Source organism: Muscardinus avellanarius (assembly GCF_963383645.1).
Source record: "Muscardinus avellanarius genome assembly, chromosome: 6".
Taxonomy (NCBI): Eukaryota; Metazoa; Chordata; class Mammalia; order Rodentia; family Gliridae; genus Muscardinus; species Muscardinus avellanarius.
The window spans coordinates 78,477,176-78,496,708 of NC_137791.1; the positions used below are offsets into that span (position 1 = coordinate 78,477,176).

A 19,533-nucleotide genomic window follows, 5' to 3' on the forward strand; every position below is an offset into this window, starting at 1 on the left:
TGTCGGCCTGTGTTAATCAACTTTTCATCTGTGATGAAATATGAGATATTTGGTTTCTAAAGAAAAAAGAGTTAGCCGGGCGTGGTGGCGCACGCTTGTAATCCCCGCGCTTGGGAGGCAGAGACAGGAGGATAGCGCAGGTTCGAAGCCAGCCACGCGCACTGACTTAGGAGACCCTGTTTCCAAAATGAAAATGTAAAAATAGGTCTGGGAGTGTAGCCCGGATGTAGAAGGGCTTCCAGGAACCCCAGTACCACCAAAAAAAAAAAAAAAAAGAGTTATTTAGGCTTATAGTTTTGAAGCTTCCTGTCCAGAATGGATTGGCCCCATTACTCTGGGTGTGGGTTGAGGCAGTAGATCACAATGGGAAAGCAATATCGCAGCAAAAAAAACACATTTATCTGATGGCCAGGAGCCAAGAGAGAGTGAGGAGGGGGCTGGGGCCGCACTGTCCCCTTCAAAAGCATACCCCCAATGACCTAACTGCCTCCCACTAACTAGGCTCCACCTCTTAAAGGTTCTACAACCTCCCAATAGCTTCACTCAGGGGTTCAAGACTTTAACATTTGGGCTTTGGGGGGACCTTCCAGGTCCAAACTATTGCATCCAATATGGCTTTCCACCTCAAAATCAAGCTGAAATTTAATTCCTATTGTGAAGTATAAACAATTCAGCTGTGGTTTTGAGTAGATGGGGCCTCGGGGAGTTGATTTGGATTATGTAAGATCATTAGGGTGGAGCACCTGTCATCGAATACTGTTGGCTTTCTAAGAAGATACCAGAAGACACACACACACGCACGCACGCACACACACACACACACACACACACACACACACACACACACACACTGGTCATGTGATACCTGGTACAGCCTTAGGATTCTGCCAGTGAGAATTTCCTTACCAAGATGCAGTCCCGGAACTTGTACCTCCAAAGTGTAGCCCAAATAAACTTCCTTTCTTTATTTATCTCCCAGGCTGTAGTATTGTATTATTTGGCAGCACAAACCTAAATAATACAGTGATTGGATGTGTCAGGATGCACATAGAGGCCACTCAATGTCTACTAGGTTGTTGGTTCTGGAACCTGATGTTTTCAAAACACCACAAGCCACTGTACTGACAAGAATTATGACACAGGCACTGGCCACAGGTCTGCCCAGTTGTGGATGTTCTTAAAGTGGGCCGCTTCAGAACGCTTCCTTTAGGGAGATCCTTGTTTCTGCACTGGGTACCCAATTTTGGCCTCAGGTTGTCTGTCCCATGTGGATGGACCTGACTCATGGCTGGCAGAATGTATGTGTCATGAGTTTTTGTCATGGACTGAGGGTTTGCTTGGAAGTGGTCCAGAGCATGGACCCTGAGACACAGGCTATTAGCATTTCAGTTCAGTCCCTGTCCCCTAGTTTGTGACCTTGAATGAGTTTCTTCACCATTTTGGCCCTTAATTTCCTTATCTACTCTATAGGAATATTAAAAATATGTACCTCATGTATAGTTACTATATGGGATAGTAACCAGTTATAGTAAGTTCTCTGTGAGAACAGGCCATCACCGTTGCTAATCCAAGGAAAGACAAGTTGGCCCAATGATGGGAACGATTCCCAGGGCAGCATCCCTGGTATAGGCTGCCATGAATTCACATTTGATCTGGTGGAGAGCTGGGAGGCTGTAAGTAAAATCTATGAGAGGTTTTCACTAAAATTCCATGAGACTGTGGGACCCTGTACTGGTGTCTTAGCAGGACAGGAGGGAAGACAGTCTTCCCCCTGGCAGGGAACACAGCCCAGCAGGCAGCAGAGTCAGCAGAAAGGCAACCTGCCTGGCAGGGAGCATGTGCTCCGAGTTGACTGGGCTTGCTCTCTGCTGCATGCCAGACACCCTGGAGACTGCCTGAAATAGCAGTGGGGCCTTCCCTAGGGATGGAAAGTTCCATGTTAGCAGGAGGTCTGAGGGTCTTAAGATCCAAGTTACACTCACAGCAGATCACAGTCCCTTGGGGGGGGGGGCAAAGACTAAGGGCTCTGGTGATGAATGGAGCTGATTTGAGTTCTACCTCTGCCACTTAGTAAACTGAAAATAATTGAAGATTTTTTTCGTCTTATTCACAGAGTATGTAGAAAGATTCAGTATGTGGATGAATGAATTTAATATCCTGGAACTTGAAGATTTTTCATTTATAAGATGAAGATAGTATAAACTCTAAAGCTGAGGTAGTCCCTAATTAATATCTGATTCTTTTTTGTAGTACTGGGGATAGAAACCAGGGCAGTCTATCCTTAAGCTATACCCCAACCATTTTTATTTTTATTTTTTGTGGTACTGGGGATGGAACCTAGAGGCATTTTATCTCAGAGCTGCAACCCAGATCCATTTTATTTTTATTATGAAACAGGTCTTGCTAGTTTGCTGAAAATCTCACTACATTGCTAAGGCTGTCCCCCAACCTGCAATCCTTGTGGCTTAACCTCCCAAGTACTGGGATTATAGGCATGCACCACCACATTTGGCTTGGATTAATTTTTTAATAATGAATATTTAGTTTCTTGGTTAATATAGAAGCTCAATACATTTGTTGATTCAAACTGATGAATGGTGCTCACCTGCAGTAAATATAGTCCATTCCACGTCTGCTGAAGGCTTTAGGGGACCCTTTAAGAAAGTGATTCTGCATCTTACAGGTCTCCTTCAACACAATCAGTGATTGTCAAGAATTAGTTTTGATTCATTGCTTACTGACAAAGATATAAATGTTAGCTAGCTATTAGTGAGTGCTATTGAATTTTAGGAGCATAAAAGATTACAGATAAGTGTCTAAATAATTGAAAAAGATCATGATCTGACACAGAAAAGCTGTGATATGGGAGATATATTGACTTGGACCTAATAATCTATAGCAGGTTAATATCACACATGCTTATTAAGCCTTTTATTTTTTGCATATTTAAACATGCTTTCCATTTGGGCAAGCTTGATATAATTGGATCTTTAGCTGCTTTTGTGCCCAGAACAGATCTTCAAGAAATAACTGAATGTACTAGTTTGCTTTGTGTCACTGTGACAAAATGCCCAAGATAATCAACTTAAAAGGAGGAATGGTTTATTTTGGCTCATATTTCAAAAGTCCTTGTTCCTATTCAGTTGGCTTGTTTCTCTTGGGCATGTGGTAAGGCAGTATGTCCTGGTGGGAGCAAGTAGCAGAAGAAGCTGCTCATTTTATGCCAGCTGGGAAATAAAAAGATAGAAAGAGGAGGAGCCAGGGTCTACATATCCCCTTCAAGGGCATGCCCTCAACCACCTAACCTCCTCCCACTGTGCCTACCTCCTAAAGGTCCCACCATTTCCCAATAGCACACCACAGGATGGTGACCAAACCTTTAGCGTGTGGGCCATTGGGGAACAGTTAACCATGTAGCACTGAATAATCAATAGAAAAGGCTTGTTTCATGGTTAGTTCTCATTCTTTATCTTGACACTTCCAAGTTAATCTTCCATGCTCTGTCACTAGAAGCCAGGTAAGTAAGCTTACTAACCCTGACTTTAAGTTGATAGCCCTCATCTAATCTACACATTCTAGTTTACAAGTGGTCCATTCCCATGGAGCAAAAATGCATGGGGTTTGCTGTTGCTATTTTTTCAAAGTCAGATTAATATTTGGTTAACTTCTGGGGGTTGCAATTATATTTTGGATGGTTAAAATTGCCTAATACGTATGTGTCAGATAAGGATGAACACGTCAAACTTAATTTTTGAAGGGGAATGAAGCAAGTATCACAAATCCTGCCAATGCCAATGTGCATTAATATGAGTTGATTATATATTGCCATCTAGCTCATCGAATCAAAGTGTTTATTTTTACATCCTGACGAGGCACACAGAAAGCTTGAGAGTAAAATCACTACTTGGGAAGTTTCTTCCATGTTAACATTATGGTGGCATTCTTCAATTCTGTTTCAAGATCAGAGAGACCTTTCTGGCTGCAGAAAATATTATATATTGACAAAGGATAAGTTTTCTTTATGAACAAGTCAGAGCCAGTTTATATGAGCAGTGATAAGCAAATCAATCAGATAGCTTGAACAACAAAACATCAAAATGTAAATCACTACAGCCAGACATAAACTTTTAACAACTTTAATTGATATAATTATAATTGGTATGCATTATGTCTTACAACAAATGTAGATACAATGACATTAAATATCAAAGTACGTCTTTTCATCTTTCAATTATGTCGGTTAACTTACTCCAAGAAAGGAATCTGGCAATGAACTTTGGGTTAGCACTATTATCAATATCAACTAGCACTTTAAAGATCAAAGTTGAAACGGTACATTCATTTGCCCTAAAAAAGAAAAAGTTAAAGGCAAAGAAGGTGAATCAACGTGCAAATTAGCATCTGGCCCAGTTGCAAAATTCACTTCCTAGATGCAAGGCACTGAACCATGCACCCTTGCATGCAAGAAAAAAGGGTGAATAGATGACATCAAACCACAGTAGACCCTACAAAGATCCAGAAGGCCTTGTGATACTGAAGGCCAAGGGTCCCCTGGTGTTAGTGCTCAGGCATCTATTCTATGTCACCCTAACATCCTGGATCCTCATCCAAGAATCTGTGAGAACTACATCCTGGGCCATCCTTTTATTTGGAGATGGAAACCATCATTTGTGATCCCAAGCACAACTAACCCAGCTGTCAGTCAGCTGCACTGGGGGGTAGTTCAGAGCTCTAGTAGCTGTCTGATGTGGCTATGACATAACCATAGTTCTATTGAATAAGTAGAAACAACACACAAGTATAACAGCAAACAAGAAACCAAGATCACTTATATATCTATGTAATACTTGAAATGTCTATAAATATTTACCTCCCGAAACTGAAAACACTGTAGACATGATTTCATTAATCCTCACAACACATCTGTGAGGTAGTATGGGGTGAGGTCCGTACACCACCCCCCTTTCAGGAACAATGACACAGACGTGCAGGGAGGGGAAGAAGTTTCATCAGGGCCACAGGAAAAGCAAACCAAGTAGTTGCACTCTTTGCTCATTTGCTATCTGTTAGGGAGAGGCTGCCTCCTCCCTCCTGTGCTGACATTCTCTCTAAAGTGGGATGACTAGCCCTCTCCACCAATGGGATGTGGCTGTTCAGATACACTAGAGCCATTTCCCTCTGTAGACTTAAACAGGCTTTCTCCCTGAGAGGCAGGATGTCAACTATTGGCATATAGTTCAGATGTGTGTGTGTGTGTGTGTGTGTGTGTGTGTGTGTGTGTGTGTGTTTAAGTAACATTTGTAGAATACAGTTGCTAACGTCTTTTGGCTAATTCAAAAGCAGGAAAAATACATTTGGCAAAATAAGGTTCCACCCTTAGGTATTTTATACTAACAAAGCTAATGAGGAGTGTTGGAGTTTTAATGGGAATCTGTCAGTTTGCTGGATATATCTGCTTTGGGCCCAGATCCCTGTCTTTACTAGAAACATTTGGAAGTTAATCAGAGCAACAGACCCACCATGTGCTTTTCTTGCATAATAGCAACCTTCAAAAGGGAAAAATGCTCCCAGCCTCAGTGGTTATAGAGGCTGGTCCCTTTAACCACCCACCCAGTATGTAGACAGGAACAACATCCAGAAGGGCACTTCTCCAAAGGTGTTTCATGGACATTTTGTCTAAATATTTTGGGCCAAAAAAGAAAAGAGAAACATGTGAAATGTCCTATTTTTATTGGCTTGTCTTTGCCAGATTAGAAGTCCTATGTAGGGGCTGGAGTTGGAGAAGAGGAACAATTATTCTGGCCATGTACAGGCAGATGGGGCATCCATGGTCATTCTTTGCCATTTTTCTGAGAAGGTCCATGTTTTTCTTTCATGTTTAATATTTAGAGATGTATTAATTCCTGAAATCTTACTTCTCATTATCTATTCAGGGTATAGAAGACCTCTGGGGATTGCGCATTCCCCTTTGGCACCTAAGGAATTCAGGAATACATTTTTTCAGAGGGCAGAGTGGCAGGTTGAGACATAGCATGGCTCCTGGTCTCTGGCACCAAAGGATTGAGAAAAGCACAGTAAGAGTGACTGTGCTAAACAGTCAGTGTGCAACGTCCATGGTTAGAAATCTAAATGGATGAAGTTTCAAGTTCTCTATGACACTATATGATGATACACTTTTTTTTTTTTGGTATTAGGAATTGAAGACAGTTGTTGTTCTACTTCTGAGATACAGACACAGCCCTTTTCATTTATTTCTTTTTTATTTTAAAACAGGGTCTTGCTAACTTTCTGAGTGTTTCCCTAAGTTACTGAGGCTGGCCTGGATCCTGTGGTCTTCCTGCTTCAGCCTCCCAAGTACTTGGATTCCAGATGTGTGCCACCATGCCTAGCAAACACATTTGGAAATATGTGCTTTCTGTTACATAAAATCATTAAGACATAAGATGCCAGTTACAAATATCAGATGTTAGAGTAGGAGAGAGGTGGAGCCCTGAACAAAGCCTCCACAGAAACACAAAGGACTCCAAAGGCAGCCATGCATGCCAAAAACCAATCCATCAGCCAACAATCAAAACACTTTGAAGATAAAAATTTGACACATTACTTCATTTTGTTAAAAATAAAAAAGCATTCCTAAGCCATGAGTCCTGTTCTGTCATAGGGCACTACAGTGAGCCAGGGCTCCTCTGTCTCAGCACTCTTGACCTTGTGGGCTGGATAATTCTTTGTTGGGGAAGATTGTCCTGTGCTGGGTAGGATGTTTAGCAGCTTCCCTGGTCTCAATACACTGGTAGCACTCCCAACTCAGGCAATCAAAAATGTCATCAGACATTTTTGAATCTCCCCAGTGTGGGGTGGCAAAATCATCTCTGGCAGGGAATGACTGAAATAAATGGATGTCTTCAAAGATAGACAATTGCTTCTCAATATCTGTTGTGTAGGATTTTAAGACTTGATACCCTGGGGCGTGTATTCACTTATTAAAGGGAAGAATGAGTAAGAGAATTGTATGGAAGGATAGATGGATTATTCATGGTGCCTGTTTTTTAAGGAAATGGCTCCTAATGTAGTGCAGATAGACTTGTGCCTGTTTTAAAAAGTTAAAAAGAAAAACAGTGTCCAGCCATTTCCCAATAGATGGCAAGGCAGTGAACCAGCTGCTTTGCAAGCATAAAGCCAGGGTTACACGGATGCCTCCAAGCAGTGGATGTTTCTGACAGTAATTGAGAGTTGGTACTCACTTGCCCCAAGGAGGTACCTGCTCACTGCACGTTTGCTGTCCCACCCTGTGCACCATACACTCACTTCACCTGCTTCTTCCTTTTTCTTCTTTAAGATCCCCTTCCTAGCCTGTCTCTTGGAACTGCACTTCTGCTGAAAGCTTGTGAGCTGGGATCTCAGTTGCATTGGAGCAGCCTGGAAGGGATGAGCAAGCAGAGGGGATATAGAGATCCAACAGTGGCCTGCAGCTCTGCCCTGAGGCCTGCTGGCTTCCTCCAGGGCATTTCCCATCTTCATCTTTCATTCATTAGGCAGCTAAAAATCAGCTTTCCAGCCTGTAGAGCCAAAGCAGGCATCCTGCCAGATACAACCAGATGCAGACTAAAAAGGAATCTGAGAAAGTCCTGTTTGTTCACCTGCAGGGTGAAATCCTCCCAGGACTGATTTTCTTTCTCCTCATTGATACATAATGTGACTTTCCATAGAGAAGTTTAAGAAATAGCCAAAACAAAAAGCTCCCCTAAAATAGCCCTCAATAAAACCACTCAGTCCCTGGTCCTTCAAGCTTCTCAGTGTGGGTCCTGCATGGGTCCGGAAGCCTCCACCTGGCCGATGCGGGGTTGGCCCATTGCAGCGGCACCTGGGCTTCCATTCACCTTTACGTAATGGTTCTTTTGTACCAAAGAGGGGAAGTTGTAGCAGCCAGAGGAGAAGGAGGAAAACAAAAACAACCATACCAACAAAAACGGGGCTCGAGATTGTCGTTCAATGCGCATCAGGTACTTGGTATTAATTCTACTGGGTAAGCACTTATAAATAAAGAACAGTTATTCCTCGTCCCAGGCCATGTTCCTTTGTTAGGAGTCGTCATACAGAGGGTTGTTGTAGTTTCCCCACGATCCATAATCATGGTCATCCAAAAGCCTTCCATAGGAGGAGTGCCTGGAGAGGAAGAAGATGGGGGTCGTGGTTACTCAGAGAAGTTGCCCATTTCAAGACAGCCTTATACCCTTGGCCTGAACCTGGGAAGATGACACGTGGAGGAGAGGAAGCCATGATGTCCCCACCAAGACAATCCCCTGATAATGGACCCACCAGCCCACTGAGAGGGTGTAGGGCCCATCTACCAACATCCTGTAAATTACCACCCGTCCACCTGTGAGCCCGGGTAGTACTTTTTGTTGAGATCGGCTGAGTTCTCATCTCTCTTCCATGCCCCCAGTGCAGAAAAGGAGAATTACGCCCCATTCCAATGGCTATTTCATGAGAAGAGCTGGGAAAGGGAAGCTTTCCTAGCGTTCTGACTAGGTCCTGGAGGTAATTTTCCTGTTGACCACGGTTGCCAGCATCGCCCCTCCTGCCACTGATGATATATTTTATAATGTACAAAGCACTTCTATCTTCAGTTTTTACTTTATCCTCAGAGTAGTGCCCAGGGGAAGAAAATGGCTGATCCTTATTTCTCCCTTGAGGAAACAGAGCTCAGAGATGTTAGGTGTGCCTGAAGTCATCTACCGAGCTGTGAGTTTAATCCCCACCTCCTGGATCTAACTCCAGTGGCTTAAGATGCCATTCTCCAGGGTTTGATCGGCACCTTAGTTCAGTGGCAATATGGGTTAAACAGGTGTTGGTGGGTCATTCTGAGGAGTCTCCACACAGTTATTATTTCTAAAAGAAACCGAAGTCAGATTGCCATCAGTCCTGACTCAAGACCTTTCAATGGCTTCTCATCCTGCACAGAGCAAAAGCCAAAGTCATTGCAATAGTTGCAGAGCCCTGAGAGATCTGGTACTTGCTGCTTTTCTCAGGAAGTTAGCTCCTTTTAAAGGCTTCTTTAGTAGTAGCTCAGCGCCAACCACACGGCCTCCTCTTCATCTCCATGCCCAGCATTTGTCTCAGGACCGCTGCGCTCACTCCCCACCCCGCCCCGGCTGGCTCTTCTCCTAACATACTATAGCGGTTGTTTACTGGTTTTGTTATTGCCTCTCTTCCCTAGACTAGAAACTTCAGGAGGGTATGGGTTATTTGTCTATTTATCTGTTTTGTTATTCTTGGCCCTCTCTCAAGCACCTTGAAGAATATCTGGCACACAGTAAGTCGCCAATAAATGTGGAAGAAAGTGATTGGGAACAAAATACATCCCAAGTTCCCCAAAAAGCTAATTTGTCCAGAAGATAAGTAGTTCCTGGTGAGCGATATGGTCATTTTAAGACGCAAATTAATGGCAGGACTAGAAGAACACCACAAAATGAGCATCTGGTGCCTCTGAGGTTCGGGCTCGCGTGTGAATGATTGTGTCTTGCTGGAAATCATGCATTCTAGACAGGGTGCAGAAACGCAGGCTCAGTCCCCCTAATCTTTCTCTCGGTTAGATAGGAAAATTAAACCAAATGAAAATACGGTCTGAGAGACACGAACAGCTTTCTGCTGTGCTAGAATCCATTGCTAAAATCATCTCTTTCCCGAAGCTCACATACATCTGCAGGGATTTGCAAAGAGAGGCTTTTTGCAAAGGACCAAGCTCTTGCTGTGCTCATGTCAAACTCTTAGCCATCAAAATGTGAACTTATGAGCTGGGCGTGGTGGCACACGCTTTTAATTCCAGCATTCAGGGGGCAGAGACAGGAGGATTGTGGTTCACAGATAACCTCAGCTACTTAGTGAGGTCCCTTGCAAGTCAGTGAGACCCTGTTTCAAAATAAAGAATAAAACATAGGACTGCAGGGGTAGCTTGGAGGTAGTATGCCCCTGGGTTCCATCCCCAGTACTGGAAAAAAAAAAAAAGTGGAATTAGGTCCTGAAAGGTGACTCAGCAGACCCCATATGTTTACCTGGAAACCTAAAGATGTTCCACAATGGGCTGTGTTTTCCCCAAAGGCCCAGATTCATTTCTGTGAGTATGATAGGAAGCGCGACCATGAATAACAACCCAGACACACCATTGCTGTCTTAATCTACAGGAATAGGAGGGGTAGTTTTGGAAATCAAAGGTTATAGACTATTTATGGCCAACACTCCCCCTAAGTCAAAACCTCCAATTCTAATAAAAATTTTTTAATAAGATGATTGAGAAACAGAAACTACAAAATGAACACGTAAAATCCCAGGCATCATAACACTGGAACCCAGCCTATGTTTTCTCTTCTTTCTCTTCCTTTCTTCCTTCCTCCCTTTCTTTCTTTCTTTCTTTCTTTCCTTTCCTTTTCTTTCTTTCTTTCTTTCTTTCTTTCTTTCTTTCTTTCTTTCTTTCTTTCTTTCTTTCTTTCTTTCTTTCTTCTTTGTAGTACTAGGGATGGAACCCAGGGGCATTCTACTTCTGAGCTACACCCCCAGCCCTAGTTTTTAGGCTATTTATTTATTTAAAGAAAGGCAGACTGCCACGTGCAGCGCCTCATTTGGATGTGTCTGGAGTCTTGGAAGCTTGACTACCCTACTTTCTCCTCCAAATGGACCTTGAGAGCTTGTTTGGAGGTTCTAGCAGGGGAGTGCAGCTACTCGTATACCCTTGACCGAAGACCGGTCCTCCTTTATTCGGGGAAGGTCGTCCTCTACGACCAAGCACGTAGCTTCGGGAGGGACGCATATGGAGTGGTGAGGGAGGAAGGGGACACCCGCCTAGCCAGCCAGATCAGCCGAATCAACCCTGGCGATCAATGGGGTGACAGATGTCGCAGCCAGATTGCCCTCACATCCTAGGCTTTTTATTTTTGAAACAGGGTCTCACTGAGTTGTGAAGGGCCCCACTAAGTAGCTGAGGATGTCTGCGAACCACGATCCTCTGGTCTCAGTCTCCCCAATGCTGGGATTACAAGTGTGTGCCACCATGCCCGGCTGTAGCCTACATTTTCATCATGACTTACTGCTGCAAGCCAGGCAAGTATCTATACAATCAACATGCTCATTTATTGATGAGGTATTCTTGCTTCATCTTTGGTAACAACTCCCAGCATTTTTTATCACTATAAATGTCAGTTTATCATAAAATGTCAGTTTGGTCAATAGATATGCCTTTGAATATGTTTTTAACCTTCTCTTTCTTTATCTATAAAACGAAGAATTAAAAAAATCATGTCAGGGCTGCTGGCAGGATTAAGTGAGGTAATGCATATTAAAAGATTTGGCACATGGTAAATGCACAAAAACTCTTGGCCAATACTGTTTCTTAATTTTTATTACAGTGAAACTTACATAAGCATATACTAAATTTCCCAACAGTAAAAAAAAAAAAAAAAAAAAAAAAAAGGGCATAGAAGGCCCGGTGTGGTGGTGCACGCACGCTTGTAATCCCCAAGCTTGGGAGGCGGAGACAGTAGGATCCCGCAGGTCTGAAGCCCCTCGCTGGCTTAAGAGACCGTATTTCCAAATAAAAACATAAAATAGGTCTGGGAGTGTAGCCCAGAAGTAGAAGGGTTCCATCCTCAGTACCACCACCACCAAAAAAAAAGGACGTCGAATTAATTAATTAATTAATTAATTGCGGGTCTGGGGATGGAACCTAGGGGCATTCAACCTACGAGCTACATCCTCCACCCTATTTTTTATTCTTTTATTTTTTATTTTTGAAACAGGGTTTCACTAAGTTGCGGAGGGCCTCACTAAGTAGCTGAGGCTATCAGTTAAGCCGCAATCCCCTGGTCTCAGTCTCCTGAATGCTGGGATTACAAGCCTGCGCCACCACGCCCAGCTAGGACATTGAATTTAAAGTGAACCTCCTTCACACCAGGAAACCCTGAAACTATGCCCCAGGTATAGCTGTAAAATCAGTTTCTCATATCATTGTTATTTGAATTTTATAAATTATTATGATGATGAAGTGGGGGTCAGGATACCTTAAATCCTCTGGCTATCAGGTTTTATTTCTCTATGGCTATTTTATGCCAGATAATTTGGTTGATACTGTTGAATCTGTTACATTGCAAGAGGTGTCTACTATGTAAGTACTCACAAAATAAAAAATAAAAAAAGACTGATCATTACTTTAATTTTTTCTTTGCCCTCCTGTTTGAATGAACAGTGAGTAAGATGCTGGTAAGCCAGGAGGACAGAGATGTAAAAGATGATAACCTAATATGTTGGTGGGGGTAGGGGTTGTACTGAACCTGTAGAGCTTGTTTAATATACTCATGAGAAACAAAAAGGTCTGAGAGCGTAGGTATTGAAGCCAGGTTTGGTTAAATCTGATACCATTGTAGAAAGGGTAAGACAAGCACATTTTGTGTGTATATTATAAGGAATAATAGTTAGTGAGAATGTTAATTTCTCTCTTTGGGTCAGAACTTCTGAAATCATGGCACATTTTGGGTAGAAGGGTCACCTTGTTGGTGTCAATTGGTATATATGGTGACATCTGTTTGAGGCCTTCTCCATTACTGCAAAAACAAGCAAAAAAAAAAAAAAACCAAAACAAAACCCCAGCATCTATTTTAAGATAACTGTAACATTAATACTTAATTGTCCTTGAAATGAGTGAGGTGTTTGATTTTCCTGATGTTCAGAGAAAATGTATTTTAGAAAATACTTCCTATGCCGGGCGTGGTGGCACACGCTTGCAATCCCTGCGCTTGGGAGGTAGAGACAGGAGGATCACGCAGGTTCGAAGCCAGCCTTGCTGGCTTAAGAGACCCTGTTTCCAAATAAAAATATAAAAAATAGGTCTGGAAGTGTAACCCAGAGGTAGAAGGGTTTCCAGGAACCTCAGTACTACCGAAAAAAAAAAAAAAAAAAGAAGAAAGAAAAGAAAAAGAAAAAGAAAATGCTTCCTTTACAAGGGTCAATCTCAGTTCTCCACCAAGGCCTCGCTTTTCTTTTTTTTTTTGTTATTTTTTATTTTTTATTTATTTTTTTTATTTTTGGTGGTACTGGGGTTCCTGGAAGCCCTTCTTCCTCCGGGCTACACTCCCAGTCCTATTTTATATATATATATATATATTTTTTGTTTGTTTGTTTGTTTTTTTGGTGGTACTGGGGTTCCTGGAAGCCCTTCTACCTCCGGGCTACACTCCCAGACCTATTTTTTACATTTTATTTGGAAACAGGGTCTCCTAAGCCAGCGCGCGCGGCTGGCTTCGAACCTGCGCGATCCTCCTGTCTCAGCCTCCCAAGCGCGGGGATTACAAGCGTGCGCCACCACGCCCGGCTTGTGGCCTCGCTTTTCTTAACGACTACCCACCCCCAGACCCCCTGGTCCTCTTTTGGAGGTGAGCTGTGCCTTGGGATCATGAGTGCTTATCGTGGGCTAAGAAGGAGGGGCACAAAGATGATGAAGACACTCGTGCTGGATAAACACAGCTGAACTTGCAGCTCATTAGCCATTAGTAATTAAGCACCAGACTCTTATCATCCATTAGCAAAACTGTGTGGAGCAGCTGTCACTGTCTCAGCTTTTTGTTTCTGTCAGTGGCTCTCCTTTTTGGATTGTCATTTCCCTGGCCTGCCTCCTTTCATTTAACCACTGAAAACTCACCATCTAAAAGACCCTATTCTGAGACTTTGGGAATACCTCTGCCAACAGAACAGACAAATCTCTGTCCTTAGGAAGCTTACGTCCCAGGGAGGGGAGACATAATAAATAAGTTATTATGATCTACCATATTATTATTGGTCAGTGTGATGGAAAAAGTCGAGGAGGGAAGTCATGGAGGTCCACATGGGAGGTGGAGATTGCAATTATTTGGGGGTAGTACTAGGGGAGCTACATGCTCAGCCTTTTTTTTTTTTTTTTTTTAACTTGAAACAGGGTCTCACTAAGTTGCTGAGGCTGGGCTTGAATCTGTGATTCTCTTGTCTCAGTCTCCTAAGTACTGAGATATGTGTATACAATCATGTCTTGTGGGCATTGTAATTCTGAATATGGCGATCAGGAAGGTGGCACAAAGATGATTTTAGCAGACACATAGAGACAAGGGGGAAGGGTGAGCCTTGTGGATATTGGGGGCACCCCTATTGGAAACAAGGGCAAAGGCTAGTATTGGAGCAAGCAGCATATCTGTGTGGTATTTTGTCAAAATAACCTTTTATACTGGAATGATTTTAGATTTAGAGAAAAGTGGCAAAAATAGTAAAAGAATTCTTATACTTTCTTCAAACTGCTGTACCTAATGTTAACATTATATGTAAATTATTATATATAATTCTATAATATATTATAAATTATATAATAGAATAATATATTATCATAACTATATAATTATAAATGATTGTGTAATTATTATACATAATTATAGCATGTTTGTCGGAACTAAGCAATTAATATTGCAAATCATAATTCTGAAGCTAGGAAAATTGTGATCATGAAGACTGAATTTATTTGCCCACAGTTACCACGACAAGTTATGGCAGAGCATTCCAACTCAGAATCCTATCACTTCCATCTCCTGTCTACCAAAACTCCAGTGGTGGACACATTTGTAAGCATTACTTTCAAAATCTTTTTTCTGTGGTCTGAATTTTTCTAAAGCTGTCGCTCTCGCACATATCTTTGAATAATCACTTTTACATCGAAGAGGCAGATCAAATTCGTTTATTAAAAAATTATCTGTTGGATCCCACGCAATATATTGGCAGATGCTCACCGCAGAGGAGGTCTCACATGGGCACACATGCCTGTCTGTACACGAGTTCAATGTTGCGAGGTCACCACGGACAGTTAATGTGGTTTAAGAGCTTCAAACTCAGCTTCACCTTCCCCAAGCCTAGTCTTTCCTGATTTGGAATAAATCCATGTTGCTTCTTCATTCCAAGCTTCCTACCCAGAACCATTCTCTCTTCGAATAAATGTTTACAAATTAATGATATAGGCCAGGCACTGCCAGGGACTTTATATTCTAGTGGTGGAGGCTGGAGGAGGCTGGCAGAGGACACGCTGGTTCCAGCACAGGGCAGTTAGTGGAAGAAAGGAAGGAGGGACGTGCAGCTAGGAGCTCAGTGGAAGGGCCGGTGAGGAACCCAAGGGAGTCTCCAGAGCGGGACAACTTGGAATTAGTGAGATAAAATGGAGGTGAGCCAAACACTTCTGGCAGATGGTTCAGCATGTTCCAAGGCATAGAGGCATGAAACAGCAGGCTACTATATCTGGGAAGCTCCACAGCAGAGTGTCTGTTAGGAGTGTTAGAGCATGAGGGTTGAGCAGGGTTATTCAGAGTGTCGTCCTTGGACCAGGAAATGCAGATGCATGGGCTCTGCTTGGATGAACTAAGTCAGAACCTATGGAAATGAGACCCAGAAAACTGAGTTTTGAATAAGCCCTTCCATTGACCCTCATGCACAAAAATCCTTGAGCACCACTGAGGTGGAAAATCAAGTAAACCAGATCTGCGGGACTCCAAAAGCTGGTTTGAAAAAAAAAATCAACCTGTGGATAACATACTTTAGAAGATCTTAGCCTTCTTAAGTGACTGGGCCTCCTTTTTTAAAAAAACATAGCAACGATCAGATTGGAATCAAGTTCCTTCTGGTTAATAGGGGATCAATAATAGAATCCATTTGTATTAAATGCAGCCATTATAAAATATAAAGCAAAACAGGTGACTTCTTATAAGACCCTTAAAGGCCAGGCATTGTTGTGTCTCTAAATCACAATCACATTTATTTTTGTAAAGGGAACAGCCTGTGTTGTCTGTCTGGGTTACCAGAACACCTAATTATAGCAAAGTCCACCTCTCTGGCCATAGCAGATATGGTCTCTTGTGCAGGGAGATTATCTCGTGGCTGAACAGTTTTGAGCCAACTTAAACAAAACTGACTTACCTCATTCTTCAATCATAGCTAATTAAAGACACACTTCTGCAAGAGGCAGGCAGGGCCTGCACTTTCTTTTATAGTTTCAAACAGGCCCTGCAATCAGCACTGCACAGAGAGTTTCTATTTATGAGCAGATAACGGGAATGCAACTTCGTGTTCACATTGAAGAACGGTACCGGTGCCAAAATGGAATATGGAAGCCTACCGCATCAATACACAATTAGAAAACCCAGCGAGGCAGTCCATTCCATTCTTCCTCCTTTTCTTTCTTTCTTTTTAGTCTTTGATGTCTACTGAATGGAAATGTCAAGGAGGAGGCTGCTCTTCCAAACTCACCCGCTATTGGCAGCTACCACCTTAATGAACACCCATGTGCCCAGAGCCTCTGACAGCAATGGCTGTGCCACGAGTCAGTCCTTCCATTCCCCATACCAGGTGTGTGTGTGTGTGTGTGTGTGTGTGTGTGTGTGTGTGTGTGTGATGGTTTAATCCCCATGGTAATTCCAGGTTAGGTATTGCTATTATTGCAGTTCTATTTTACAAATGAAAGAACTGAGCACAAGGATTAAGACTCTTGCCCCAGAGTTCACGAGCTTAACGACCATGTTGTGGTCTCTCCATGTGATCTATACTTATTACTTCATTTCATCCTCAAAACAACCTAGATGTGGGGCCTGGTGACACATGCCTGTGATTTCAATACTTGGGAGGCTGAGTCGGGAGAGTCACAGGTTTGAGGCCAGTCTCAGCAATGCAGCAAGACCCTCAACAGCTTAGTGTGAACTTGTTTCAAAATAAAATAGGGCTGGGGGTGTCGTTCAGAAGCAGAATGCCCCTAGGTTCAACCCCTATTGCCACAAAACAAAACAAAACAAAAACAACCTTGAAAGATACCCATTACTAGCTCTATTGTTATAGATTGTAAGAAACTGTGGATCAGGGGATTATAATTTGTCAAGGTTACCTAAATACTAAGTGGAAAGGTCAGTACATATTGAACTTTACTGCGAAGCTCTCATTCCTCTGGCCACACCATATTGCTGCTGGCTAACAGGAAATCAATAGCAGAGGATGGCGCTGGTAGGTTCAGGGCAGTTCAGTTTTATAAGCCACATCCTAAAGTGGCTCAGGTTATAAAAAGATGCAGTTTTCTGGGCAAGGGATGCTGTGACAAAACTAGAGGTCATAGGTCCCAGGAGAACAGCAGTGTGAAAAACAGATGCCTAATGAGTTCAGCAGAGCTTTGGAGGAAGTGAGGCTGGGGGAGAAAGGTGAAAGGTGGGGCTCCCCCGCTTGGGCTGTGAGGCTGCCTTTCTCAGGGGACCCTCCCCTTGCATTTGAGGGACTTCTCAGGCTGCGTCAGTGTGGAGCCCATGGTTACAGGCCAGAAGCTAATGGTTCCCTTACGAGCTGTGATTTCAGTCACTTGCTGCTCCAGCCAAGTGAGCTAAAAGTCTACTGACAATAGAACCCTTGTTGTGCTATTGTTCTCAGAAATCTGGGATGACAGAAACAGAATTAATTTCCAGCCAAGGCAAAGCCTAACCTCACACACACACGCACACTCACACACACGCACACACATGTCAGTGGAGCCAGCTGTATTTTTGATAAATGCTTAGTGGGGCTTTCCAAGAATCTTGCGAAATAACACTTGAAAGGGTTTTAGCATAGCCTTATGATGCATGAGAAATATTAACCTCCTGAAGTTATCATTTTGCCAAAATAACTAATGGAGGTGCAGAAAGGGGATTTCCTTAGGGGATTTCTGAGAACAGAAGTCTGATCACTTTATCCATCCTTGGGTTTATAGGACCAAACATAAGTGGCATCATAGATAAATAGCAACCTTATATTTATATTACTCAGGGGCATTTTACATTTAGGAGAGAGAACCAACATGAGGGAGAGAAAAAGTGATTATTTCAATTTAATAATTCTTTGAATTTATGTGCTGTTAAGGCCTGGGAGAGAGAGAGTTTGAAATGACATTATACACAGTTTTAATCAGCACTCTGGAACACATTTGTAGTAGTCTGGTAACAACACATTTCAAGAACAGTGAGTTCTATCATGGCAGGATTGAGTCTCACCACTTCTGTGACCTCAGCATTTACAGGAGAGCTTGGCATGGCTGATGCTCAGCATCTGTCTGCCTGTCTATCTGTCTGTCTGTGACTATATTACAAGGTTTCCTTCTAGTTTTCATGATGAAGTGATGATACTGGCATCAGGCTAGGTACTTGTCCTTCCAGCAACGGTAATAGTTATGTCTGTCCTTCCTACAGGTGAGAGAAAAGAGGGCCAGTGACTCATCCTAACATACTCAAGTGAACTTTAGGAGGTGGAGGAGCTGGGATTCTAACCAAAGCCCCCCTGCTTCTGGAGTCTTGGATCTTTATTACTCGTCTAGACTGCCTGCCTAGAGACGGTGCTGGTTTGAGATGATAAATTTGAATTACTGCCTAAAGTCTAGAGAAAGAGTCCTCTAGGTTATGTTATGTCAGACTCATTTTGGGGGGAGCCTGTAGACAGAGAGGCATGTCTATTTCATCTCACACTTCACTCCAGGTGGGAGTGGGGGCACATTTTTGGTGACATAGTCCTTCAGAAAACTCACCACTGGTGATTCCAAAAAGGAGTCTATAACCTCCCAGCAAGTTCTTTTTCATTTGTGGGCCCCAGAACACATTTTTCAACAGCTACTTGGTTATGAAGTGAGAATAAGGTTCCTAGACTGGTTTATAAAAGCCAAATTAACACATAATTAAAATATGAAGTATCTGAAGCAATAAGCTAGTTATTAAACCACATGGAAAGGGGTATCATTCAGTATGGTATAATGTATAAGGTTAAGTCTGGTGTTCAAGAAAACATAGACATAATGAAGACAAAGATGTTTTAAAATCTGGAGGAAACTTCTGGATGCTTTCAAAAAGGCACTTAGACACAGGATTCAGAACTTTTCTGTTTTTTGCACCTCAGATGGAGGAGATATAACAAGACGCTTTCATATGGGACACACTCATTAGCTGGCTGAGTGTAGTTGGAACAAAAGAGGGAGGGAAGTTAAAGGAAAGGAGTGGGTTGAGCGCCCTGGTGGGCGTCGGGCTGTGCTAGGGTAACTCAGGGACAGAGGGGTCCCAGAGAGGATGTGTGCATGGAGAGAAATGGTACACGCGAGCCCCACCTGAGAACAAGGACAGAGGGAAGGATGGGTGGACGCACACCTCTTGAACAGAAGGACAACTGTGCAGAACTTGACAGAGAGAGGAGAGAGAGAGAGAGAGAAAGAGAGAGAGGGAGAGAGAGAGGAGAGTGAGTTTACCACAGTGTCCTGTGACTGCATATTTTTCCTATTTTTTGGTATTGGGAATTGAACAGGGCATCCTACCTCTTAGCTACATTCACAGCCCTTTTAATTTTCATTTTGAAGCAGGGTCTCACTAAATTGCTGACAGCCTTGCTAAGTTTCAGAGGCTGGCCATGAACATGCAATTGTTCTCTCAGCCTTCCAAGAACTGGGATTACAAGTGTGTGCCCCCATACCTGGGTTCCCGATTGTGTGTGCTT

At 42.8% G+C, this 19,533-nt stretch overlaps 1 protein-coding gene across 1 annotated transcript in view; it reads right to left on the bottom strand.

The window, feature by feature from the left end:
- Positions 1-8,078: 8,078 nt before the first annotated feature.
- The window catches only part of PARM1 (prostate androgen-regulated mucin-like protein 1), a gene marked incomplete at both ends in the record, with an annotated part of 105,193 nt that continues 93,738 nt past the window's right edge, over positions 8,079-19,533 (bottom strand). The window contains one exon of the mRNA XM_080697118.1: positions 8,079-8,163. Within this exon, the coding sequence (XP_080553244.1) occupies positions 8,079-8,163 (85 nt within the window). The remainder of the gene's footprint in view (positions 8,164-19,533) is intronic.